This window comes from Colobus angolensis, unplaced genomic scaffold (genome assembly GCF_000951035.1).
Source record: "Colobus angolensis palliatus isolate OR3802 unplaced genomic scaffold, Cang.pa_1.0 Scaffold472, whole genome shotgun sequence".
In the NCBI taxonomy this organism is placed as follows: domain Eukaryota; kingdom Metazoa; phylum Chordata; class Mammalia; order Primates; family Cercopithecidae; genus Colobus; species Colobus angolensis.
The window spans coordinates 213,365-237,233 of NW_012118177.1; the positions used below are offsets into that span (position 1 = coordinate 213,365).

General features: G+C 33.8%; 1 protein-coding gene across 2 annotated transcripts in view; it reads left to right on the plus strand.

Moving 5' to 3' along the window:
• Nucleotides 1-23,869, plus strand: part of LOC105523741 (chromosome unknown open reading frame, human CXorf57) — a 74,201-nt gene that overhangs the window by 21,051 nt on the left and 29,281 nt on the right. Inside the window, exons 4-11 of one of the 2 annotated variants that reach the window (XM_011958698.1) lie at nt 703-811; nt 1,013-1,104; nt 1,211-1,333; nt 4,578-4,682; nt 5,801-5,965; nt 7,265-7,425; nt 8,295-8,464; nt 16,284-16,357. In XM_011958698.1, coding sequence (XP_011814088.1) covers nt 703-811; nt 1,013-1,104; nt 1,211-1,333; nt 4,578-4,682; nt 5,801-5,965; nt 7,265-7,425; nt 8,295-8,464; nt 16,284-16,357 — 999 coding nt within the window. The remainder of the gene's footprint in view (nt 1-702; nt 812-1,012; nt 1,105-1,210; nt 1,334-4,577; nt 4,683-5,800; nt 5,966-7,264; nt 7,426-8,294; nt 8,465-16,283; nt 16,358-23,869) is intronic. The other variant, XM_011958699.1, reaches the window with a different exon arrangement.

Below are 23,869 nucleotides of genomic sequence, written 5' to 3' on the forward strand. Positions count from 1 at the left end.
AAAAAGAAAGAAAGAGAAAGAAAGCTGACAATACCAAGGTTTGGAGAGGATGTGTATCAATGGGAATTTTTACACATTGCTGGTAGAAACACAAATAGGCTTATTACTTAAAATGATTAGGGATTATGCTATAGAGCTGAACATTTACATATCATATAATCCAGCATTTCTACACCTACATATAATACCTTAGAAAAATACTTGCCTGTGTGCACAGGGAGGCATATACAAAAATTTTTTAACAACCCTATGTATAATAGTAAAAACCTGGAAATAATCCAGATGTTCATTAACACAATAATGGAAATAAATTTTAGTTAATAAATTGTACTATATTAACACATTGGAACATTATTCAGCTGTGGAAATGACAAGAAAACTGCTATGAATTTTATTAATATAATGCTGAGTGAAAAAAGTAATCATAAAATACCAAATATAATTTCACTCATATAAAGTTCAAAAACAAAGCCAAATAGCATTTTGTCTGGGCAAAAACATGTAAGTGATAAAACCCTTTTTAAGTTAAAGAAATAATAGAACACAAAGTTTTCAAAGTGTGATTAAACTTTTTAAACTGTGGTGGAGAGATAAGTGGTGAGTTCAAAATGTTCAGTCTACTATTTTGCTGTTTAATATATATAATGTATATTCTTTGGTGTGTATTAAATAGCATATTAAAGTAATATATTTGTTTTTCAGAAATCTGCCTGAATCTTCGAGATCCCCCAACAAATATAATTATCATTCCAGAAAAGCAGGTGAAACCAGAATGGAGACTGCCAAAGTTAAATCACCGATTTACCACAAGGTAAAATAGTTTCTTGCAAAATGTCTTAAATATTAATCTTCAGTCTTGGTTACTGAAAAACAATGCATTATAATGTGCTCAAAATGTACCCAGAATTAGGCTATAGCAATTATGTAGATATACATTTTCAAAATAATAATTGTAGAATGCTTTTTCACTGTTTAAAAATAAAATATTAATTTAGTGATTTTACTTTTTTAGGTCAGAACTGGATGATATGCCAGAAAATTGCATCTGTGATGTTATTGGCCTTTTAGTTTTTGTAGGAAGGGTCCAGCGGTCAAAAAAGAAAGGTAAGCTTTTAAAATTGAAAATCATAAAAAGTATTTCAGTGAATAATTTTGTGTTCATATGTATATAACAGTTACCTTCATTTATTTTAATATTCTATCCATATAGAAAACCGTGAAGATTTTTGGTCATATCGCTGGATTCACATTGCTGATGGTACTTCAGAACAACCATTTATAGTGGAACTGTTTTCAACATCGCAGCCAGAAATCTTTGAAAATATTTACCCAAGTAAGCAATATTTAATATTTTTATTCTATGTTTGGAAGTAGGAGAATTAACTTTTAAAAAATAGAGTAAACTGACTTACAGAAGTAGCGTGGCATTCAGTTGGCAAATTCAAGCAGTCTGACAGCATGTTTAAATCTTTTCTATATTAATATCATATTTGGTATTATAGACATTAACCACTCGTTGATTGTCTATTCAGAATTAACTTGAGATTGAAACCAGTTTTTCAGAAAACAGGACCTCTTATCAATTCTCATTGTAAAAATTCCACACGTTAAAAAAGCCTTAAATTTCAGTGAGACTAAAACATAGGCAGTCAATTCCCTTTGTATACATTTGGAAATTGATTATGTAGACCCCGTTAAAGACATTGAAGACTTATATAGCATTAATTGGTAGATGATTGGTGGACTATGTAATTACATAATGACAATGGTAAGTATGATTCCGATTGAATATGTATACTGGCAGGTCAATATTTTACTTTGGCTTACTTTGGCATTGACTTTCTTCCCTGGATTCATTCAGATAGAAAAGTATTTTTTCCACTAGTTTTATTTATTTGAAATTATTTTAGGTTTGTCCTATTACATATTACATGTAACAGTCTAGTCTTCAGATCTATTATGATAAGGAAAAAAGTATAATACTTTTCAATAGTTTCAGTGAGTATTTCCTTATTTAAATTTAGAATATAAAGCTATTTTAGATAGGGTATGACATTTTATTATTTTCCAAATGATTACATAAATAAACACTATTTGCTACCTGTGTTAAATGCTCGGCCAAAATTGAAGAAATTCCCAATATTTACTACATATATATATATATACATACATATATATATTTTTTTTTAATTTTTTGAGATACAGTCTCACTCTGTCGCCCAGGCTAGAGTGCAGTGGCATGATCTTGGCTCACTACAACCTCCGCCTCCCAGGTTCAAATGGTTCTCTTGCCTCAGCCTCCTGAGTTCCTGGGACTGCTGGAGCACACCACCATGCCTGGCTAATTTTTATATTTTCAGTAGAGATGAGATTTCACCACGCTGGGCTGGTCTCAAACTCGACCTCAGATGATATGCCCACCTCGGCCTCCCAAAGTGCTGGGATTACAGGCGTGAGCCACCGCACCTGGCCCACATCTATTATTATTACTACTTTTTTTAACCAGCAATAAGATAGACATTGTGGAACACCAAGAGACCTAGGCATTGTATATAGGGCTGTTCTGTTGCCCCTTTATTCTCTATACAAAACAGTATTATACACCTCTGCTTTGTTAGATTCCACCCTAGGCTTGTGAGATTAAATTTGAAAAATATATCTGAATAGAACCAAACCTCACCCCAATTTATGGGGGATGAAACAGAAAGAGAGCTTTAGCCAAACCAAGGCATGGACTTCCAAGGTGATGGGCTATAAACTCTGATATAACTTCTTTTAGGGCATAAGTAATTGGCAGTGATGACTTCTGGTGATAATCCTATTGCCTCAATTTAGGTGGGTTTTATTGCCAGCTTCCTTTTTGTTTGTTTGTGACCACTTTAAACAACAAGCTAACAAGAATTTTGGATAAAGATTTCTCACAGAAACTTTGCCAAGCACACATATTCTATTTCTTGTGATAATGTGAAATGTATCCTTCTAAGAAAAATATATACGGATCTTGGTGAGATTTATTCTAGTATAATAGTTGACAAGAGTCACAACTTATTTTTATCTTTTGACCAAGAGTGAAGGAAAAAATCATTAAATTAATGGTGAGTATTAGGGGGGCTTCAGGCCTATAAAGAAGAGCATGGCCAAGAGTCTTCTGGAATAATACCAAAATTCTTTGGTAGTATGACTGGTTTTTTTTTTTCATAAGAAAAGTGAAGAACTAAGGGGAAATAATATTGTGTGTTTACTGTGTACCAGATGCTTATAGATATTATCTCATTTTGTGCTCTCAGTTACCTTTTGAAGAGTTGATGTTGTTATAAATTTTCAGGTGAGAAAGCCAACATCCAGAGGAGTTAAGTAATTTCCTGGATTTTGTATAGCTAGAAAGCGTTAGATCTGACTCTCAGGTTTTTAGTGGCCATGAATTTAGAATTAGAGGTTTCTTTATTTTTTTCTAAATTTATTTTATTGTTGTAAGAACACGTAACATGAGATCTACTGGCTTGACATATTTTAGAGGTTTCTTTAATATTCCTATATCAACACCTTTAGCCATTAATGTTCATATGTTTGTAGTTTTTGAAATAAAGGAAAAATTAAGATAATTCTTAATATAAATTAAGATACTTCTTAGCATTTGAACAGATTTTCTTCCTTTTCATTGCTACAGAATAAAGAACTTAGTAAATATGAGATGTAGCAAATGGATTTACAGTTGTGTTCTGGAGAAATTTTTATTCTCACATGAGAACTTACTTTTGTATGATTATAAGAATTTATGTTTATTTCTTCATTTCCTAGTTTGTAAAACCATAAGTGTTTTGACATATAATGTGTTAAAATGAAAAATAATGTTGGATTAATGAAACTATAATAATTAAATAGCCTGTTAGATAAAAACAATTGATAATTGTTGAAAGTAGTTGAAATCTGAAGATATTATACTCTCATTTTTAGATATTCTTTTTAGCCTATAATCATAGCAAGGTGAAAAGAAAATAAACAGATGATGTAAGCCCTGCCATTGGCCTTAAAATCTAATTGAGATAAATACATAAAAGATAAAAAACACTTGCATAAGCAAATACGAATCAATAATGTGTAAGCCCTATCTGGTGGAAGGAGTTAGAGTAATTCAGAGTTTAGTGTTAGATAGGGTTAATCACGGAGAAACTAAGCTTCTTTTTCTCTCTGTTAGAAATCGCTGTTCACACTCAGTTGTGTGCCCAGTTAAAATGACTTGCACTCTTTATCTGTGCAACAAACAAATGACTTTAGTTACTTGCAGCTGTTGTACTTTCTGAAAAAAAAGGGGCTTCTCACAAAAAGCAGACTAGTGTTAAATCCTTGTTGTTCCTAGTGTGGTCCCAGGACTGGGAGCACTAATAATTGCCTAGGAGATGATTAGAAATACAGAATCTCAGGCCCCACTCTAGACCTACTGAATCTGAATTTGCATTTTAACAATGATACCATGTGATTTCTTTGTGCATTAAAGTTTGAGAAGCATTGTGTTAGATCCTGATCTTGTGTCCTGTTTGAAATGGAAAAGTAATTTCATAAATATTTTTGTTTTCTAGTGGCATATTTTGTGTGTACACAGTTGAAAGTTGTCAGAAATGACAATCAAGTACCTAAACTGCTTTACCTCACCACGACAAATGAGAGTGGAGTGTTTATTACTGGTGAGTAATTTCTTTGTGTATATTATTAGAAATATATTTTCCCTTCCCTAGAATCCTTCAGTACATATTAACTTTTACATAATAACATTCAACTACAAGATAGTTTTATTTTGACTTCCTTTATTACTATAAGAGTGCTTTAGCAAAGAATTTTTGGCCCGTGAAATACATTGCTTATGGATTACTTACAAATGAGGCAATGATTTTGTGACTCAGTGGAAAATTGCATTTATATCCTTCAGTCAACTTTAATTCCCACTTGGCATAGAATGTAGATAATCATAAATTGCTTGATAGATTGAAGACCTGGTTAGGCCTGGTATCATAATATGGATTCTGTTAACAATATTTTAAAATTCTAAATGAAAACAAAAATGAGTGTCGATTTTCAGCCCCAAGATCTTATGTTTTATTTATATAACAAGAGAGGTCTCATTACTTGTCTGCAAGTATATTATTTTTTCCCTATTTCCTCCAATAATAGGATCAAAACATTAAAGAAAAACGTTTCCAAATGAGAGAGTGAGGAAATAGTGTGGAATGGGGTATTTACCAGATTGTTCCCATGTTGGTAATTAAGAAATTTGTTAAAAGAAGAATCCTAGGAAAGGTGTAACATACATCTTTGTCAATGCATATCTTATTTTATAAATACTATCAGATGTGAATATGGCACTTTTAAGTATGCTCTAAGAACATAAATTTAAATGCTGAGCCGTAGTCATAGGACGTTTCATTCATACATGATACCATAATTTCAGGTTAATTCGTAGTTTAAAAATTGATTATTTCAGAAGATGTCAACGATTTGGATAGTTAGAAAAATTCAAATTGTTAGTTTTTCTTCTTCCTGTGATTTTTAGCATCCTATAGCTAGCTACAGTTTAGTCCACTTAAACTCGAATACACAGTGTGTCTGATTTCCTTCCTAGGATTTATTTACTGTCTTTGGATAATTATCTGCTACATAGCAAATAAGTGAACTTGACTGTTTTTTCTTGGTGATAAAAGAGGGATTGTTTTAATAGTAAACTGTTTTTACACAAAAATATTCATGCAGATTGTTACAGTGACATTTTTATTTCTCATTTTTTATGATTTACCCTTCCTGCGAGAAGGTCATAGAGGCCAGCCGTATACGTATGATGCCAAGGTAAAAAACTTTATTCAATGGATTAGAACAAAGTCCGATTCCGGGGAACAGAAGAATATGGTTATTGGTGGATATTACCCCTATCCACCAGTGCCAGAGACATTTTCCAAGTATAGTAGTTCTATTAAAGGTACTAATGTAATTGCCAGTCCTTCTAAATATGTTTATATTTTATACATATGGCTTATGCTATTTCAGTTAGTCATCTTTATTCTTTTATTTTATGGGAGTGAACTAAAGTTTAACAATATTCACCGATAATAGCTTTGTCTTAATGCAGATCTAAAAATACATGTCACGTATTTTCTATATAGTTTTCCCTATATCTCGCATGGTAATCTAAAGATTAATATTTTGATTTTATCAGACTGGAAGAAAAGAGAAAACATAGAAGATAACCAACTGGAGATATAGGTTAAGTATTCCTAATCCAAAAGTCCGAAATCTGAAATGTTCTGAAACCTGAACCTTTTTGAGTACTGAAGTGACACTCAAAGAACTACTCATTGGAGCAGTTCAGATTTTGGAATTTTGCATTAGGGAAGCTGAATTGATAAGTATGATACAAATATTCCAAAATTTAAAAAAATCAAAAATCTGAAGTATTCTGGTCCTATATATCAGAGAAGGGATGATCAGCCTATAAATATCTTGATTTAATGTCATTGAGAACACATCTGACCTTGGTGTAGATCTCAATTACTATGATGTTCTACAGAAAGACTAAACATATCTAAAGGAGACACTGGGTAATTTGATATTCAGATACTGACAACTGTATTGTGCTACTGTGGAATGATATATATTGTGTTTAACAAAATTGAGTGCTACCTTTAAATATAAAATGATGCCAAAATAAATGAGATGCTGAATTTGGAATTGAAGTACTGATGAGAAGCCTACTATTAATATACTTTTTAGTAGAATTAATATATGACAGTTGAAAAGTTTAACACAAGCATGTTCTTTTTTAAAAAGCTATGAGATAATTTCACAATTTTGGAAAAAAAAGAGAAACTTTAAAATGCCGATCTATCATCATCTAAATATTGGCATCCTCTTATACATCATAATGCTAGCAATATGTAATAGTGTTTGAAATAATTAAAATGTGTTTTTCTACGCAGTGACTAGGCAACACTTTATAGTTTGAAATATAATATGTAAATTGCATTTAATATGCAAAATTTATTTTGCAAATGAAGGGTACAGAGTGGAAGCCTGTATTCAAATTTAACTGATAAAAGTATTTTGCCTATTTCACAAAATTATATAAAAGGATGCCAGATATAAACACAGTGTCTCACAGTTAAGTTAATGTAGTAAGTTTATAATTTTGTGTTGTGAAATTACATTGCAAATCTAATTCTTATTTTTATCATTTCAGTTCTTTAAAACTTACAATTTTCTTGGACTTACTCTTTTGCAGTTGAGTCGCTCTTGACAGCTATAAGTGAAGTCAGGAAGGAGATTGAAGACTTGCAGTATAGGGAACAAAAGCGCATTGCAATTCAGGGGATAATTACTGCTATAAAGTATATCCCCCATAGCAGTGCGACTGAAAGTGCCTCAGCATCAGAAACACTTCGGGTATGGTGCCAGAGAATTAATAGTATTTCTCTGAAAGCACTGTGATCATGATTGCAATTGGTACCTTTTACATTTTATTCAGAACTCACGTGTATTGACTCTTAATAATGTAAGCCTAAGAGAAAACATTAGGTTGGTGCAAAAGGATTTGTGGTTTTTGCCTATAAAAGTAATGGCAAAAACTGCAATTCCTTTTGCACCAACCTAATATTTTTAGTTTTTTGTTTGTTTCCTTTTTGTGTCATTTATTTGGGGGCAGATTAGGCCAGTAATGATTACAGACTCTGACATTTCCCAAGGCCCTCAAAACTTGGTATCCTATTTTTGCATTCTGTATAATTTGAGGCTATCGTGGGTGTTTTAATTTTCTAGGTGGTATCTATGACTATATTAATTTCCTACCTTTTGTCCAGGCCAGTACTACAGGAAAGCTTCCATGGGAAGTTTTCTCGATATCTGGCATAGTAGTCTTACCCAGGTTCTATAACTCTTCTAGAATAAATAGTTTACTATTATAGAAGACGCCAGTTCTGGAATCTCGGCGCAATCAAGACAAACAAGTTAACTTTTCCCATGAGTTTATCTTTTTAAAAACTATGTCTAGGACTATTCCTATTTATATGGAAATAAGTATTTAATCCAGCTTTTCAGATAGTAGTATAAGAAGGACTTATGTTTGTCTTCCTTTTAAAAATATTTTATTAGCAGATGGATTAGATTTAATCATTTTTTATAAAAGCACTGTTATGATTGAAAAGTTTTGCCAGAACTCTTGATTATGAAAAATGAATAAACTAAAGTTGTAGTCTTTTATGAGATTAATGCTTGTGAATTAGCATAAAATGTTTTCTTTAAATTATTGGTTTTAGAATGCTAACAGACCCTCAACATCTCAAGCAGCTAGAGTAGAAATTCAAGAAAGAAATGGTAAACGGCATCAAGATGATGAGCCTGTGAATTCTCAGTATTTCCAAACTACATCTACAAATTTGAGTCTCAGCAATAAAATAAGAATTCTTCAAGGCCCACATGCTAATCCGTAAGTCATTTGTATTAATTATATGTAAAGTATATTTTTTCTTTTGGTTTATCCCTACCCTGTAAAATAAGCAATTATCGTAGAAGCTGTATTAATTTGTTAGGGCCCCCATAACAAAATACCACAACTGAGTGGCTTAAACACTGAAATTTGTTGTCTCAAAGTTCTGGAGGCGCCGGGCGCGGTGGCTCACGCCTGTAATCCCAGCACTTTGGGAGGCCGAGGCGGGCGGATCACGAGGTCAGAAGATCAAGACCATTCTGGCTAACACGGTGAAACCCGTCCCTACTAAAAATACAAAAAACTAGCCGGGCGAGGTGGCAGGCGCCTGTAGTCCCAGCTACTCAGAAGGCTGAGGCAGGAGAATGGCGTGAACCCGGGAGGCGGAGCTTGCGGTGAGCCGAGATCGCACCACTGCGCTCCAGCGTGGGCGACAGAGCGAGACTCCGTCTCAAAGAAAAAAAAAATTTCTGGAGGATAGAGTTCAAGATCAAGATGTCAACAGCATTGCTGCTCTCAGGGATGCGAGAGAGAATCTGTTCAATGCCTCTCTCCTAGCCTCTTAGTGTGCTGGCAATCTTTGACATTCCTTGACTTGTAGAAGCATCACCCCAATCTCTGCCTTCATATTCACATGGAGTTCTCTCTGTGTAGTGTCTGTGTCCAAATTTCACCTTTTTCATAAGGATACCAGTCATATTGGATTAGGGGACCACCCTAATCCAGTATGACCTCATCTTTATCAGTAACATCTGCTATGACCCTATTTCCAAATAAGGTCATATTCAGAGGACTTGAGGGTTAGGACTTCATCATATGAATTTTGTGGGGACGCGACTCAACCCATTAAGTCTGCCCTCTGGTCCCACAAAATTCCTGTCCTTCTCGTATGCAAAATAGGTTCACCCCATCACAACATTCCCAAAAGTCTTGTCCCATAGCAGCATCAATTCTAATCCAAAATCTCATCTAAATCTCATATGGATGTAATTCATCCATCCATGATCAGGGTGATTTATCCTGGGGCAAAAATTCTTCCTCATCTGTATACCTATAAAATCAAACAAGTTATCTGTCCAGAATACAGTGATGAGATAGGTATAGGATAGACACTCCCATTCTGAAAGGGAGAAATTGGAAGGAAAAGGGGGATCATGGGTCACAAGCAACTCCAAAATCTAGCAAGGCAAATAAATTGCATTCGTTTTTAAGGCTTCAGAATTATTCTCTTTGTCACAGTCTTATGTCCCCTGGGCCCACTTGGGTAGCATCCCCACTCCTACAACCCTGGGTGATGGCCCTGCACTCTGGAACCAAGGAAATGAACCCATCTTTTGGAATTGAAAAGGGAGCACTTGTCCTCTGAAACCAAGGAGGTAGTGTCACTCTCAAGGTCATTCTTCCATTTTCTTGAACAACAAGAGCATTATAGTTTATATTTGCTCACCAGTTTTTTAAGCATGGGTCTTTACTACAAAACATCCATACATTATGAATTGTACATGATTGGAAGTTTTTGTTTCTTTAAAGTGTCAGGAAAGCCCAAACACTCCTAAAGCAGAGTGCAGAATCACTTTGGATTTTAAAATTTTAAAAATTCCAATCTTTTAGAGTGTGCCCAGGTGCACAGCAGTTTTTGGTCATGAATAAGTAATAGGTAAAATTTTTAATTTATTTTTTAAAATTTTTTAACTTTTAATTTTTGTGGGTGCATAGTAGGTATATATATATTTATGGGGTACACAAGATGTTTTGATACAGGAATACAATGTGAAATAAGAATGTCATGGGTATCCATCCCATCAAGCATTTATCCTTTGTATTACAATCAAACTACACTCTTTTAGTTACATTTAAATGTACAATTAAGTTATTATGGACTATAGTCACTCTGATGTGCTATCAAGTAGTAGGTCTTATTCATTCTTTCTGTTTATTTGTACCTATTAAACATCTTCACTTCCCCGCACCCCCCTACTACCCTTCCCAGACTCTGGTAACAGTCCTTCTAAACTGTACCTTTATGAGTTCAATTGTTTGATTTTTAGATCCTATAAATAGGTGAGAACATGGAATGTTCATATTTCTATGCTTGGCTTATTTCACTTAACATAATGATCTCCAGTTCCATCCATGTTGTTGCAAATCACTGGATCTCATTTGTTATGGCTAAATAGTACTCCATTGGGTATATGTATCACATTTTCTTTATCCATTCATCTGTTGATGGACATGTAGGTTGCTTCCAAATCTTAGCTATCATGAACAGTGCGGCAACAACATAGGAGTGCAAATATCTCTTTGGTATACTGATTTCCTTTCTCCTGGGTATGTACCCAACAGTGGGATTGCTGGATCAGATTGTATTTCAATTTTCAGTTTCTTTGAGGAACCTCCAAACTGTTCTCCATAGTGGTTGCACTAATTTACATTCCCACCAACAGTGTACAGAGTTCCTTTTCTCCACATCATCACCAGCATTTGTTATTGCCTGTATTTTGGATTTAAGCCATTTTAACTGAGGTAAAATGGTATCTATCCACAGCTTTTTGAGGGTTTTTGTCATGAAGGGATGTTGAATTTTATCAAACGTCTTTTTCAGCATCAAATGAAATGCTTGTGTGATTTTCATTTGCATTTTTCTGATGATCAGTGATGTTGAGCACCTTTTCATGTGCCTGTTTGCCATTTGTATATCTTCTTTTGAGAAAAGTCTATTCAAATCTTTTGTCCATTTTTGATTGGATTATTCGATTTATTCCTGTAAAGTTGTTTGAGCTCCTTATATATTCTGGTTATTAATAATCCCTTGTCAGATGGGTAGTTTGCAAGTATTTCCACCCATTCTGTGGGTTGTCTCTTCACTTTGTTGATTGTTTCCTTTGCTGTACAGAAGCTTTTTACCTTGATGTCATTCTATTTGTCCATTTTTGCTTTGGTTGCCTGTTCTTATGGGGTATTACTCAAGAAATATTTGCCCAGACCAATGTCCTGTAGATTTTCCCCAATGTTTTCTTGTAGCAGTTTCATATCTTGATGTATTAGATTTAGGTCTTTAATCCATTTTGAGTTGATTTTTGTATATGGCGAGAGATAGGGGTATAGTTTCATTCTTCTGAATATGGATATCCAGCTTTCCCAGCACCATTTATTGGAAAGACGGTCTTTACCCCAGTGTATGTTCTTGACACCTTTGTTAAAAATGAGTTCACTTTAGGTGTATGGATTTGTGTGTTGATCAATTGAAATGGTTGTATGTTTTTGGTCCTTTTTTCTGTTGATATGATATATCACATTGATTTGCATATGTTGGTTAGGATAGCTTTGGCTATTCTGGGTCTTTTGTGGTTCCATCTAAATTTTAGGATGGTATTTTCTATTTCTGTGAAGAATGTCATTGGTATTTTGACAGGGATTGCATTGAATATGTAGATTGCTTTCAGCAGTATAGACATTGTAATAAATTGATTCTTCTAATACATGATCATACAGTATTTTTCCATTTTTGAATGTCCTCTTCAATTTCTTTCATCAGTGTTTTATAGTTTTCATTATAGACATCTTTCACTTGTTTGGTTATGTTCATTCCTAGGTATTTAATTTTATGTGTGGCTGTTGTAAACGGGATTACTTTTTAATTTCTTTTTCACATTTTTCACTTTTGGCATAAAGAAATGCTACTGATTTTTGTATGTTGATTTTGTATCCTGCAACTTTAGTGAGTTTACGAGTTCTAATAGTTTTCTTGTGGAGTCTTTAAGTTTTTCCAAATATAAAATCATATCCTTTGCAAACAAGGATTATTTGACTTCTTCCTTTCCAAGTTGGATGCCCTTTATTTCTTTCTCTTGTCTGATTGCTTTAGCTAGGACTTCCAGTACTGTGTTTAATAAGAGGGGTGAAAGTGTGCATCCTTGTTGTCTTCCAGATCTGAGGAAAGGCTATCAGTTTTTCCCCATTCAGTATGATGCTAGTTGTGGGTCTTTCATATATGGTTTTTATTATGTTGAAGTACATTCCTTCTATCCACAGCTTTTTGAGGGTTTTTATCATGAAAGGATATTGAATTTTATCAAATGTTTTTTCATCATCAATTGAAATGATTGTATGGTTTTGATCCTTTATTCTGTTGATATGTTGAACCATCTTGGCATCCCAGGGATAAATCTCACTTGGTCATGATGAGAGATTTCTAATACATTGTTGAATTTGGTTTGCTAGTATTTTGTTGAGGATTTTTGCATCAAAATTCATCAGAGATATTGGCCTGTAGTTTTCTTTTATGGATGTGTCTTTGTCTGGTTTTGTTATAAGGGTAATACTGGCCTTGCAGAATGAGTTTGGAAGTATTCCTACCTCCTCCATTTTTTTGAATAGTTTGAGTAGGATTGATATTAGCTCTTCCTGAAATGTTTGGTAGAATTCATCAGTGTAGCCATTGGATCCCAGGCTTTTCTTTACTGGGAGACTTTTTATTACAACTTCCATCTCATTACTTGTTATTGGTCTGTTCAGGTTTTGGATTTCTTCCTGGTTCAATCTTGGTAGGTTGTATGTGTCTAGGAATTTGTCCATTTCTTCTAAATTTTCCATTTCATTGGCATATAGTTGTACATAGTAGCCACTAATGAACCTCTGAATTTCTGCAGTATCAGTTGTAAAAGCTCCTTTTGCATTTCTAATTTTATTTATTTGGATCTTCTCTCTTTTTCTCATAGTCTGGTGAAATGTAAGTTTTGTTTAACTTTTCAAGAAAGCAACTTTTTGCTTCATTGATCTTTTGTATTGATTTTCTCATTTCAATTTTATTTATTTATACTCTGATCTTGTTTTCTTCCACTAATTTGGGTTTGTTTTGCTCTTGACTTTCTAATTCTTTAAGATACATCATTAGGTTGCTTATTTGACTTTTTTCTTCTTTTTTGTTGGAGGCACTTATAGCTGTAAACGTCCCTCTTACTACTGCTTTTGCTGTATCCCTTAGGTTTTGTTATGTTTTGTTTCTATTTTCATTTGCTTCGAGAAATTTTTCAATTTTCTTCTTAATTTCTTCATTGACACATCGGTAATTGAAGAACATGCTGTTTAATTTCTATGTATTTGTATAGCTTTCAAAATCATTCTTGTTATTAATTTCTAGTTTTCTTCCATTGTGGACAGAAAAGATGCTAGATATTGTTTATTTGGATGTTTTAAGACTTGTTTTGTGACCTAATGTATAATCTATCCTTGAGAATGATCCACGTGCTGAGGAAAAGAATGTGTATTCTGCAGCTGTTGGATTACATGTTCTGTAAATATCTATTAGATCCATTTGATCCACAGTGCAGATTAAGTCCAATATTTCTTTGTTGATTTTCTATCTAGAAGATTTGTCCAGTGCTGAGAGTGGGGTGTTGAAGTCTCTAGCTATTATTGTACTGCAGCCTATCTGTCCCTTTAGCTCTAATAATATTTGGTTTATATATCTGGGTGCTCCAGTGTTGAGTGCATACGTATTTAAAATTGTTATATTGTCTTGCTGGATTGACTCCTTTATCATTATATAGTGACCTTCTTTGTCTCTTTTTATTGTTTTTGTCTCAAAATTGATTTTGTCTGATATAAAGATAGCTACTCCTGTGGTTTCTTTGGTTTCCATTGACATGGAATATCTTTTCCCATCCTTTTATTTTCAGTTTACATATATCTTTATAGGTAAAGTATGTTTCTTATAAACAACAGATCAATGGATTTTGCTGCTATGGGATAAGACTTTTGGGGATGTTGTGATGGGGTGAACCTATTTTGCATATGAGAAGGACAGGAATTTTGTGGGACCAGAGGGCAGACTTATGAGTTGGATTGTGTCCCCACAAAATTCATATAATGAAGTCCTAACCCTCAGGACTTCTGAATATGACCTTATTTGGAAATAGGATCATAGCAGATGTAACTGATAAGGATGAGTTCATACTTTCATAGAGAGCTAAGTCTGGTGAAAGAGACAGACTTTTAAACCTGTAATTTCAGTATGATATAGTGAATGCCATGATAGAAGTTTATTCACAGTACTATAATAGCATATACAAGGGGCAGTTAGCCTTGGCAAGAGATCAGGGGAAGCTTCTTGTAGGAAATTATGCTGGAGCTAAATCTTGAAGGATAAGTAAGAGTTAACCAGGCAAATGAAAGGGACATAGGATTGTTCCAGGCAGAAAGAAAAGCATGAAGGTTTAAAGCACCATGGGGCTAATAAAAAACTATGAACCGAAATTGGAAAGGCAGGCCAGATTGTTTTCCATAATTTTTGAACAAAGAAAACATAAAAACTAGGCCATTGCATTTATTTTATTTTTACTTATTTATTTTTAATTTTTGTAAGTATATGTTAGGTACACATATTCATGAAGTACATGAGATGTTTTGATACAGGCATACAATGCATAATAATCACATCATGGAGAATGGGGTATCCATCCCGTCAAGCATTTATCCTTTGTGTTACAAACAATTAAATTACACAGTCTTTTAGTTATTTTAAAATGTACAGTGAAGTTATTATGGACTATAGTCACCCTGTTGTGCTATCAAATAGTAGGACTTATTCAATCTTTCTATATTTTTGTACCTATTAACCATCCATACCTCTCCCAAACTCCCCCACTCCCCTTCCCAGCCTCTGGTAACCATTCTTCTTCTATTCTCTATCTCCATGAGTTGGGCTGTTTTAATTTTTAGCTCTCACAAATAAGTGAGAACGTGCAATGTTTATGTTTCTGTGCCTATCTTATTTCCACTTAACACAATGATCTCCAGTTCCATCCATGTCATTGCAAATGACAGGATCTTATTCATTTTATGCCTAATAGTACTCCATTGTGTATATGTACCACATTTTCTTTGTCCATTCATCTGTTGATGGACTCTTAGGTTGCTTCCAAACCTTAGGTATTGTAAAAGCTGCTGCAACAAATATGGAAGTACAGCTATCTCTTTGATATACTGATTTTCTTTCTTTTGGGTATATACCAAGCGGGGGGGGATGCTCAATTATATGGTAGCTCAATTTTTAATTTTTGTAGAAACCTCCAAACTTTTCTCCATACTGGATATACTAACTTACATTCCTACCAACATTATACAGGGTTTTCTCTTTCTCCACATTCTTGTCAGCATTTGTTATTTGCCTGTCTTTTGGATTTAAACCATTTTTACTGGGATGAGATGATATCTCATTATAGTTTTGATTTGGATTTCTCTGATGATCAGTGATGTTGAGCACCTTTTCATATACCTGTTTGCCATTTGTTTGTCTTTTTTGAGAAATGTCTATTAGAGAAATTTCATTTCTCATAAAAATGTCAAATCTTTTCCCCATTTTTCATCAAATTATTAGCTTTTTTCCTTTACAGTTTTGTTTGAGCTCCTTATATATTCTGGTCATTAATCCCTTGTCAGATGAGTAGTTTGCAAATATTTTCTCCCATTCTGTGGGTTGTCTCTTGACTTTGATTATTTCATTTGCCGTGCATGCAGTAAATTTTAAATTTCTGTCATAAAGAATAAAAATATTATCTTCAGTTAATATTTAATAAAATTAATGCTCCATTTTATGGAATAATCCTTAAAATTTCAATCTATTGCAATATTTGAGTTGTTTTATATATGGATATTTTCCATAATTATTAGTGTATTTTAATGTATTATTCAACAAACTTTACCTGTATATTTTCTAAATTTATTGAATTAGAATAAATTCTGAATAGAACCAATTGATTTGTTTTTCATTTGAGGCTCTTTTTATAATGATTGGTTATACTCTTCTTATTCTTCATAGAGTTGCTGTTCCTCAACCAGGAGCTTCTGTACAAACAAAGGGAATTAAACCAGGCATGCCAAGCATCTTCAACCGTATGTTACTGTTTGTTATCATTATTTATGAAAACTTTATGAAACATTATTCTATGAAGATTACTATTTAATTACTAAGCACAAGTAATACGAGCTTAGAATGTATGCTTTGCATATAGTAATATTAGCTTAGGTCACTGTCAAAAATGTACTGATCAATTTGGTATCATCCCAAAAGTGAAAGTAATTATAAACAAACTTATACTTATCAGTTTGTTTCATTAGTAATAGCATATCTCTTCAAATGTACTATTTTTAATAGAAGAATAAGTAGGAAATTTAATTTTTAATTGACAACAAATATGGATATCTCTTAAAAGTAAATTGTATCTTCTTTCTTTGCTATTGGGTTCACTGGTTTGAACTTTGGCCTCATTTCCGAGGTGATTTTGTAATACAATTTTTTTCTGGTGGGGTGTCCATAGGGTGGTTTGGTTTAAGTCAGATCTTAGGCATCATCTCTCTGGATTAGACTTTTTAGCACCTTATTTCCTTGCTTTGCTTTTGGTGTTATTTTGTTTTCCTCCTCCACCTAGACAAAAGTGATACTGTCATTTTATTGAATACTGCCTTGTTAAATTTAATGTCTCAATGAACTTTTCCAAAGTATTTAAATATGACTTTTGTTGATTGTTACATGATATAAAATTGGGGCATTGTGAACAAGTCCATTCTAAACATTTTAAGTCTTTTTAGAAACATAATACCCATCTGTGCTTACCTATTAGATTTATGTGGGTTAGTTAATAATAGATTTTTATTCATTTCTCATGTCATATTCTAGATTGATTATTCTCTATAAGGCTGAATACTTTGTCCAAAAGTTTCAATGAGCACTTTAGATGATTTCAGTAAAAAATGTAATTTGGGGACTTAGGGAGAAAAATATTATTTTTTCCCAGCTAAGCATAACTTGAAATTAAAAAATGTTCCTCAGACAATGGATCTTGCCTGGATTCTAAATTGTAAAAATGAAGGAGAAAACCATAATTGTTCCAGGTTTTGTGATTCTCTGTTTAATATCCAAGAAAGCAATTAAATTCTATTCTTCAGCTTGTCAACTTGGTGATTAAACTTCATAAAGATTTCTATATTAGCATCTGCTAAGATTATCCCCTCTCTTTTACCTGTAGAAGATAATATGGTACTTCTCACAATTATATAATAATAGTACCAGCCATTTATTGAGCATTTATGTGTCAGGCACTGTGCTGGACTTTATGGACACATTTTGTTTATCCCACAGGGAGTGGTTATTTGAAATTAATCTCATGTTTTCCTTCCTATTCCATGCTGTTTTGGAGAAAGCTGTTGTTTAGATGTAGTTAATCATTCACTTGCTAACTAAAATTGAAAGATATAATTGATTGAGTCTTAGGCTAGAGAAAGAAATAAATCCAAGAATAGCCTGACAGACCAGTAGCAAAAGGAGGGATTGCCTTATGGTAAAACTGGCAATTGAAAACCCACAAAAGAAAAACATTATAATATAAGTGTCTAATCAAGCTCTAAACAAGAATGAAAAATCACCAGGTGCCAGAAACAAAAAAAGAATTTAAATTTAATAGTGAGTAGGAACCAAAATTAAAAATGTTCATTGACATCTCAGAACTAGATAGAGGCCTTACTTTTCATGGGCTGGGGTATAATAACCACATGGGAAGGAGACTCCAGACCACAGGCCTCCTACTTGTGAAGAAGTAAAACTAATGTAAAGTTGGAAGTTTACAGAAGGGCAGAAAAATTGTGACCATCAATGTGGAGAGGTATCAAAGAGCTTCCTGTATCTGCTGGGCAATGGGTGAGAAAAAGTCATCTGAGAGAAAGTGGAATCCCAGACCTGTGCAGTATGGAAGTGTGGTTGCAGTTCACATGATTAAAATGGTGAGGCTACTGAACTAAGGAGTTAACACTAATATCTGGTCCAAAATCAGTGAAATCAAGACCCTAAGGTCTAGACAAAGGCAGTTGTGAAATTTCCTAAAAGAGAGATTTCTTGTAACCTAGGGTGCTTGGGATTCCCTTGGAAAACAATGTCTACAGAAAATGCATTCATGGTTAAAAATTACAAACTTCCAAAGGAAATGAGCTACTACTGAGGGACAATGTGATCAGATGTAACACATGGAAGAATTTATACCCTAGGAACTAGAAATACTAAGCCAATCAGAAAGAGGCTTTTAAACATATTTTTATTATTTTTATAATTTTTTTATAGAGATAGTGTCTCACTATGTTTCCCAAGTTGATCTCAAACTCCTGGCCTCAAGTGATCCTCCAGCCTCAGCCTCCCAAAGTGCTGGGATTACAGGTTTGAGCCACCACATCCAGCTCTAAAATAAACACATTTAAAAAGTTAAAGGAATAAATAAAAATCAGTAAGTCTGAAACAGATCAATATGAAGAAAAAACTGACATGTGAAAAAGGTATCCATGCACACACTGATCACTAGGTGATGAGTAGAATAATAGATAAATGCAGATGAAGAAATAATTTAATGTGTTTGGAGATACTGAGGAAATCACACCAGAGAGTGGTAAAGAGTTTAGAAAGGTAAAATATAAGTTGAGAGACATGGTAGATAGGATGAGAAAGTTCAATTTATATCAATAAAGGTTCAGGAGGACAGAACAGAGATAGGAAGAAGCAGTATTTGAAGAGGGTATTTTTTCAAAATTTTATATATATATATATATATGTATACATATATGAATTTTTTAAATTGAAGGATCACAGTGAATTCCAAGTAGAATAAAAAAAATCTGTATCTAGACATATGATATGTGATAAATGATACAGACCATGATAGTGGACCATAGAGCATCAAAGATAAACATCCTTAAAACTAGCAGAGATTAAAGACAGATTCATCAACAAAGAAAACAAAATTAGATGGAAAAATTTCCCAAAAACAATAATGCTTTAGACAGTGAAATGTCTTCAAAGTGTTAAGATAATTCCTAACCTGGAATTTTATGTCTACCTAAAAAATCAAGCAAGAGTGAGGGTGAAATACAGATATTTTCAGATAGTCAGAGACTAAAAGAGTTATTACTTGTAGAGTCTCAATGAATGAATTACTAAAGAATTCTGAAAGATGGAAAATCAAACCAAAAGGAAATATCAGAATGAAAGAAGCAATGGTAAGCAAAGAAGTTAGTAAAATATTAGTAAATATAAATAAATATGTTCAGTAGAAATTAATAACGATGATAATGCATTATTTCATGGGATTTGAAACAAAGTAGAATGAAAATACTATTTAAGGTCAAATGGATGGAAAGATGAGAATTAAAGCATTCTAAAATCATTGTATCTTTATGGAAAATAGTAGAGATTTATATACTGCAGACTTTGTAAATTTAAACATGTGAGTTAAAAAATTTAAGATCGAGCTGAAAGAATAGGATAGAATGTATAACTTCTGAAGCAGCACAGAAAAAATGAGGAGGAATTATGAAAAATTTTTCAGGGCAGTAAAATAGAAAAAAGGGAGTTTTATAAAAAGCAAAGAAAAGGCTTGATTGAGATAAAACATGGGCTGGGCATGGTGGCTTATGTCTGTGATTCTTGCACTTGGGGAGTCTGAGACAGGAAGATTACTTGAGGTCAGGAGTTCAAGACCAATCTGGGCAACATAATGGGACTCCATCTCTCTTCTTTTTAAGATAATACACAAAATAATATAGCTGAGATAATTCTGAATGATCAACAATTTCAATAAATGTAAACATATTAAACTTTCATATTTCAATCTTAAAAATTAATCCAGTTACATCCTACATATAAGAGACACACTTCAGCCTGGTGCAGTGGCATGCACCTATAGTCCTAGCTACTCAGGAAGCTAAGGCAGGAGGATCACTTGAGCCCAGGAGTTTGAGACTGTAGTGTGCTATGATCATGTCTGTGAATAGCCACTGCACTTTAGCCTGGGCAACAGAGTGAGAACCCATCTCAAAAAAATTTTTTTAAGAGAGGGACATTCTTAAGCAAAATTATATGAAAGGTTAAAAATAAAGGAATGGCAAAATGTATACCTGATATATACTAACCAAGAGAAAAGTGGTATAGCAATATTCATATGAAGTAAATAGAATTTAAGGTAAAAACTATAAGTAAAGGTAAATAGGGACAATATAGAATATATAGGATGATAAGTGGACATTCCACTAAGAATACAATAACAATCATGAATGTATATAACATATAATATAATATTAAAAAGTTAAATAACCTGGTAGATTTTAAAAGAGCAGTTGATGCACTTAACAATCATGGTGCACTCCTCTTAAAATAATAGAACAAGGAGACAAAAACATCATTAAATGCACACACACACACGCACACACACACCACTGAAAACCAGGATAAATGAAATCTTAAAAGAAGCGGAAAAGAAAAAAATACACATAAGTCACAAAGGAGCAAAGACAAGCGTTACAGCAGATGTCTCTTAAGAAATTATATAATCACGGAGCATGCCTGTATTACCAGTGACTTGGGAGGCTGAGGCAGGAGAATTGCTTGAACTCAGGAGGCGGAGGTTGCAGTGAGCCAAAATTACACCACTGCACTCCAGCCTGGGTGACAGAGTGAGATTCTGTCAAAAAAAAATCCTGTAAACTTAGAATTCTATACACAGTGAATATAACTTTTTTAAAAAAAAAGGCAAAATAAAGACAAAACCTGAGAGATTTTATCACCACCAGACCTACACAATGAAAAATATTAAAGGAAGTTCTTCAGGCAGAAAACGTGTAACACCTGATAGAAATTTTGATCTAAATAAAGGAAGATAAAGCACTAGAAATAGTAAATAGGTGGGTAAAATAAAATACATTTTCTCATTTTTCTTTTAGATCAGAAACAGTAAAAATATATTGTGGAGTTTATAGTTTATATAGAAGTAAAGTGTTATGAAAAAATAGCATGATGACTGAAGGGGATATGGAAATACACTGTTCTAAAATTCTTACACTACATGCATGAAGATGCATAGCATCATTTGAAGGTAGATTGTAGTAAGTTAATGTTGTATATTATAGACCTTAGAGAAAACACTAAAAAAAAAGTGTAGCTAATCAATAGCAGGGTTTAATGGGATTATTTTTTATTTTATTTTATTTTATTATACGTTTAAGTTCTGGGATACATTTGCAGAACGTGCAGGTTTGTTACATAGGTATATACGTGGCATGGTGGTTTGCTGCACCCATCAACCCATCATCTGCATTAGGTATTTCTCCTAATGCTATCCCTCTCCTAGCCCCCAACTTGCTGACAGGCACCCAGTGTGTGATATTCCCCTCCCTGTGTCCATGTGTGTTCATTGTTCAACTCCCACTTATTAGTGAGAACATGCGGTGTTTGGTTTTCTGTTCTTGTGTTAATTTGCTGAGAATGATGGTTTCCAGCTTCATCCATATCCCTGCAAATGACATGAACTCATCCGTTTTTATGGCTGCATAGTATTCCATGGTGTATATGTGCCACATTTTCTTTATCCAGTCTATCATTGATGGGCATTTGGGATGGTTCCAAGTCTTTGCTATTGTGAACAGTGCCTCAATAAATATACATGTGCATGTGTCTTTATAGCAGAATAATTTACAATCCTTTGAGTATATACCCAGTAATGGGATTGCTGGGTCAAATGGTATTTCTGGTTCTAGATCCTTGAGGAATCACCACACTGTCTTCCACAATGGTTGAACTAATTTACACTTCCACCAACAGTGTAAATGTATTCCTCTTTCTCCACATCCTCTCCCGCATCTGTTGTTTCCTGACTTTATAATGATCACCATTCTAACTGGCATGAGACGGTATCTTATTGTGGTTTTGATTTGCATTTCTGTAATGACCAGTGATGATGAGCTTTTTTTCATATGTTTGTTGGATGCATAAATGTCTTCTTTTGAGAAGTGTCTGTTCATATCCTTCACCCACTTCTTGAGGGGTTTTTTTTTCTTGTAAATTTGTTTAAGTGACCAATGGAACAGAATAGAAGCCTCAGAAATAACACCACACATCAACAACCATCTGATCTTTGACAAACTTGACAAAAACAAGCAATGGGGAAGGGATTCCCCATTTAATAAGTGGTGTTGGGAAAACTGACTAGCCAGATGCAGAAAACTGACACTGGACCCCTTCGTTACACCTTATACAAAAATTAATTCAAGATGGATTAAAGACTTAAACGTAAGACCTAAATCCATAACAACCCTAGAAAAAAACCTAGGCAATATCACTCAGGACATAGGCGTGGGCAAAGACTTTATGACTAAAACACCAGAAGCAATGGCAACAAAAGCCAAAATTGACAAATGGGATCTAATTAAACTAAAGAGCTTCTGCACAGCAAAAGAAACTATCACCAGAATGAACAGGCAACCTACAGAATGGGAGAAAATTTTTGCAATCTGTCCATCTGATGAAAGGCTAGTATCCAGAATCTACCAAGGGATCATTTTTTAAAACATTCAATCCAAGAGAAGGCAGGAAAAGAGAAAATCGATCTAAGGAACAGATGACTCAAGGAGAAACAATAGAAAAGTAGTAAATTTAAGCCCTTCCATGGTTAATTGCACGCATACCTCAGAGATACTGTGGGTTTAGTGCCAAACCATTAGAATAAAGTGAAAATTACAGTAGAGCGAATCACACAAATTTTTAAATTTTTCAGGACATATAAAATTATGTTTACATTCTAATAAGTATGCAATATCATTAAATCCAAAAATGTACATACCTTAATTTAAAAATACTCTATTGCTAATAAATGTTAACCATCATCTGAGCCTTCAGTGAGTCATAGTCTTTCTGCTGGTGGAGGGTCTTGCCTTATGTTAATGGCTGTGGCAGTTTCTTTTATTTTTAAGTTGTTACCAGCTTTATTTTTTCAGATTTTCTTTTTTTTATTATACTTTAAGTTCTTTTTTTTATTATTATACTTTAAGTTTAAGGGTACATGTGCACAATGTGCAGGTTTGTTACAAATGTATACATGTGCCATGTTGGTGTGCTGCACCTGTTAACTCATCATTTACATTAGGTGTATCTCCTAATGCTATCCCTTCCCCCACTCCCCAGCCCATGACAGGCCCCGGTGTGTGATGTTCCCCACCCTGTGTCCAAGTGTTCTCATTGTTCAATTCCCACCTATGAGTGAGAACATGTGGTGTTTGGTTTTTTGTCCTTGCGATAGTTTGCTCAGAATGATGGTTTCCAGCTTCATCCATGCCCCTACAAAGGACATGAGCTCATCCTTTTTTTTTTTATACTTTAAGTTCTAGGGTACATGTGCACAACATGCAGGTTTGTTACATATATATACATGTGTCATGTTGGTGTGCTGCACCAATTAACTCATCATTCACATTAGGTATTTCTCCTAATGCTATTCCTCCCCTCTACCCTGTCCCCACAATAGGACCTGGTGTATAATGTTCCCCTTCCTGTGTCCAAGTGATCTCATTGTTCAATTCCCACCTATGAGTGAGAAC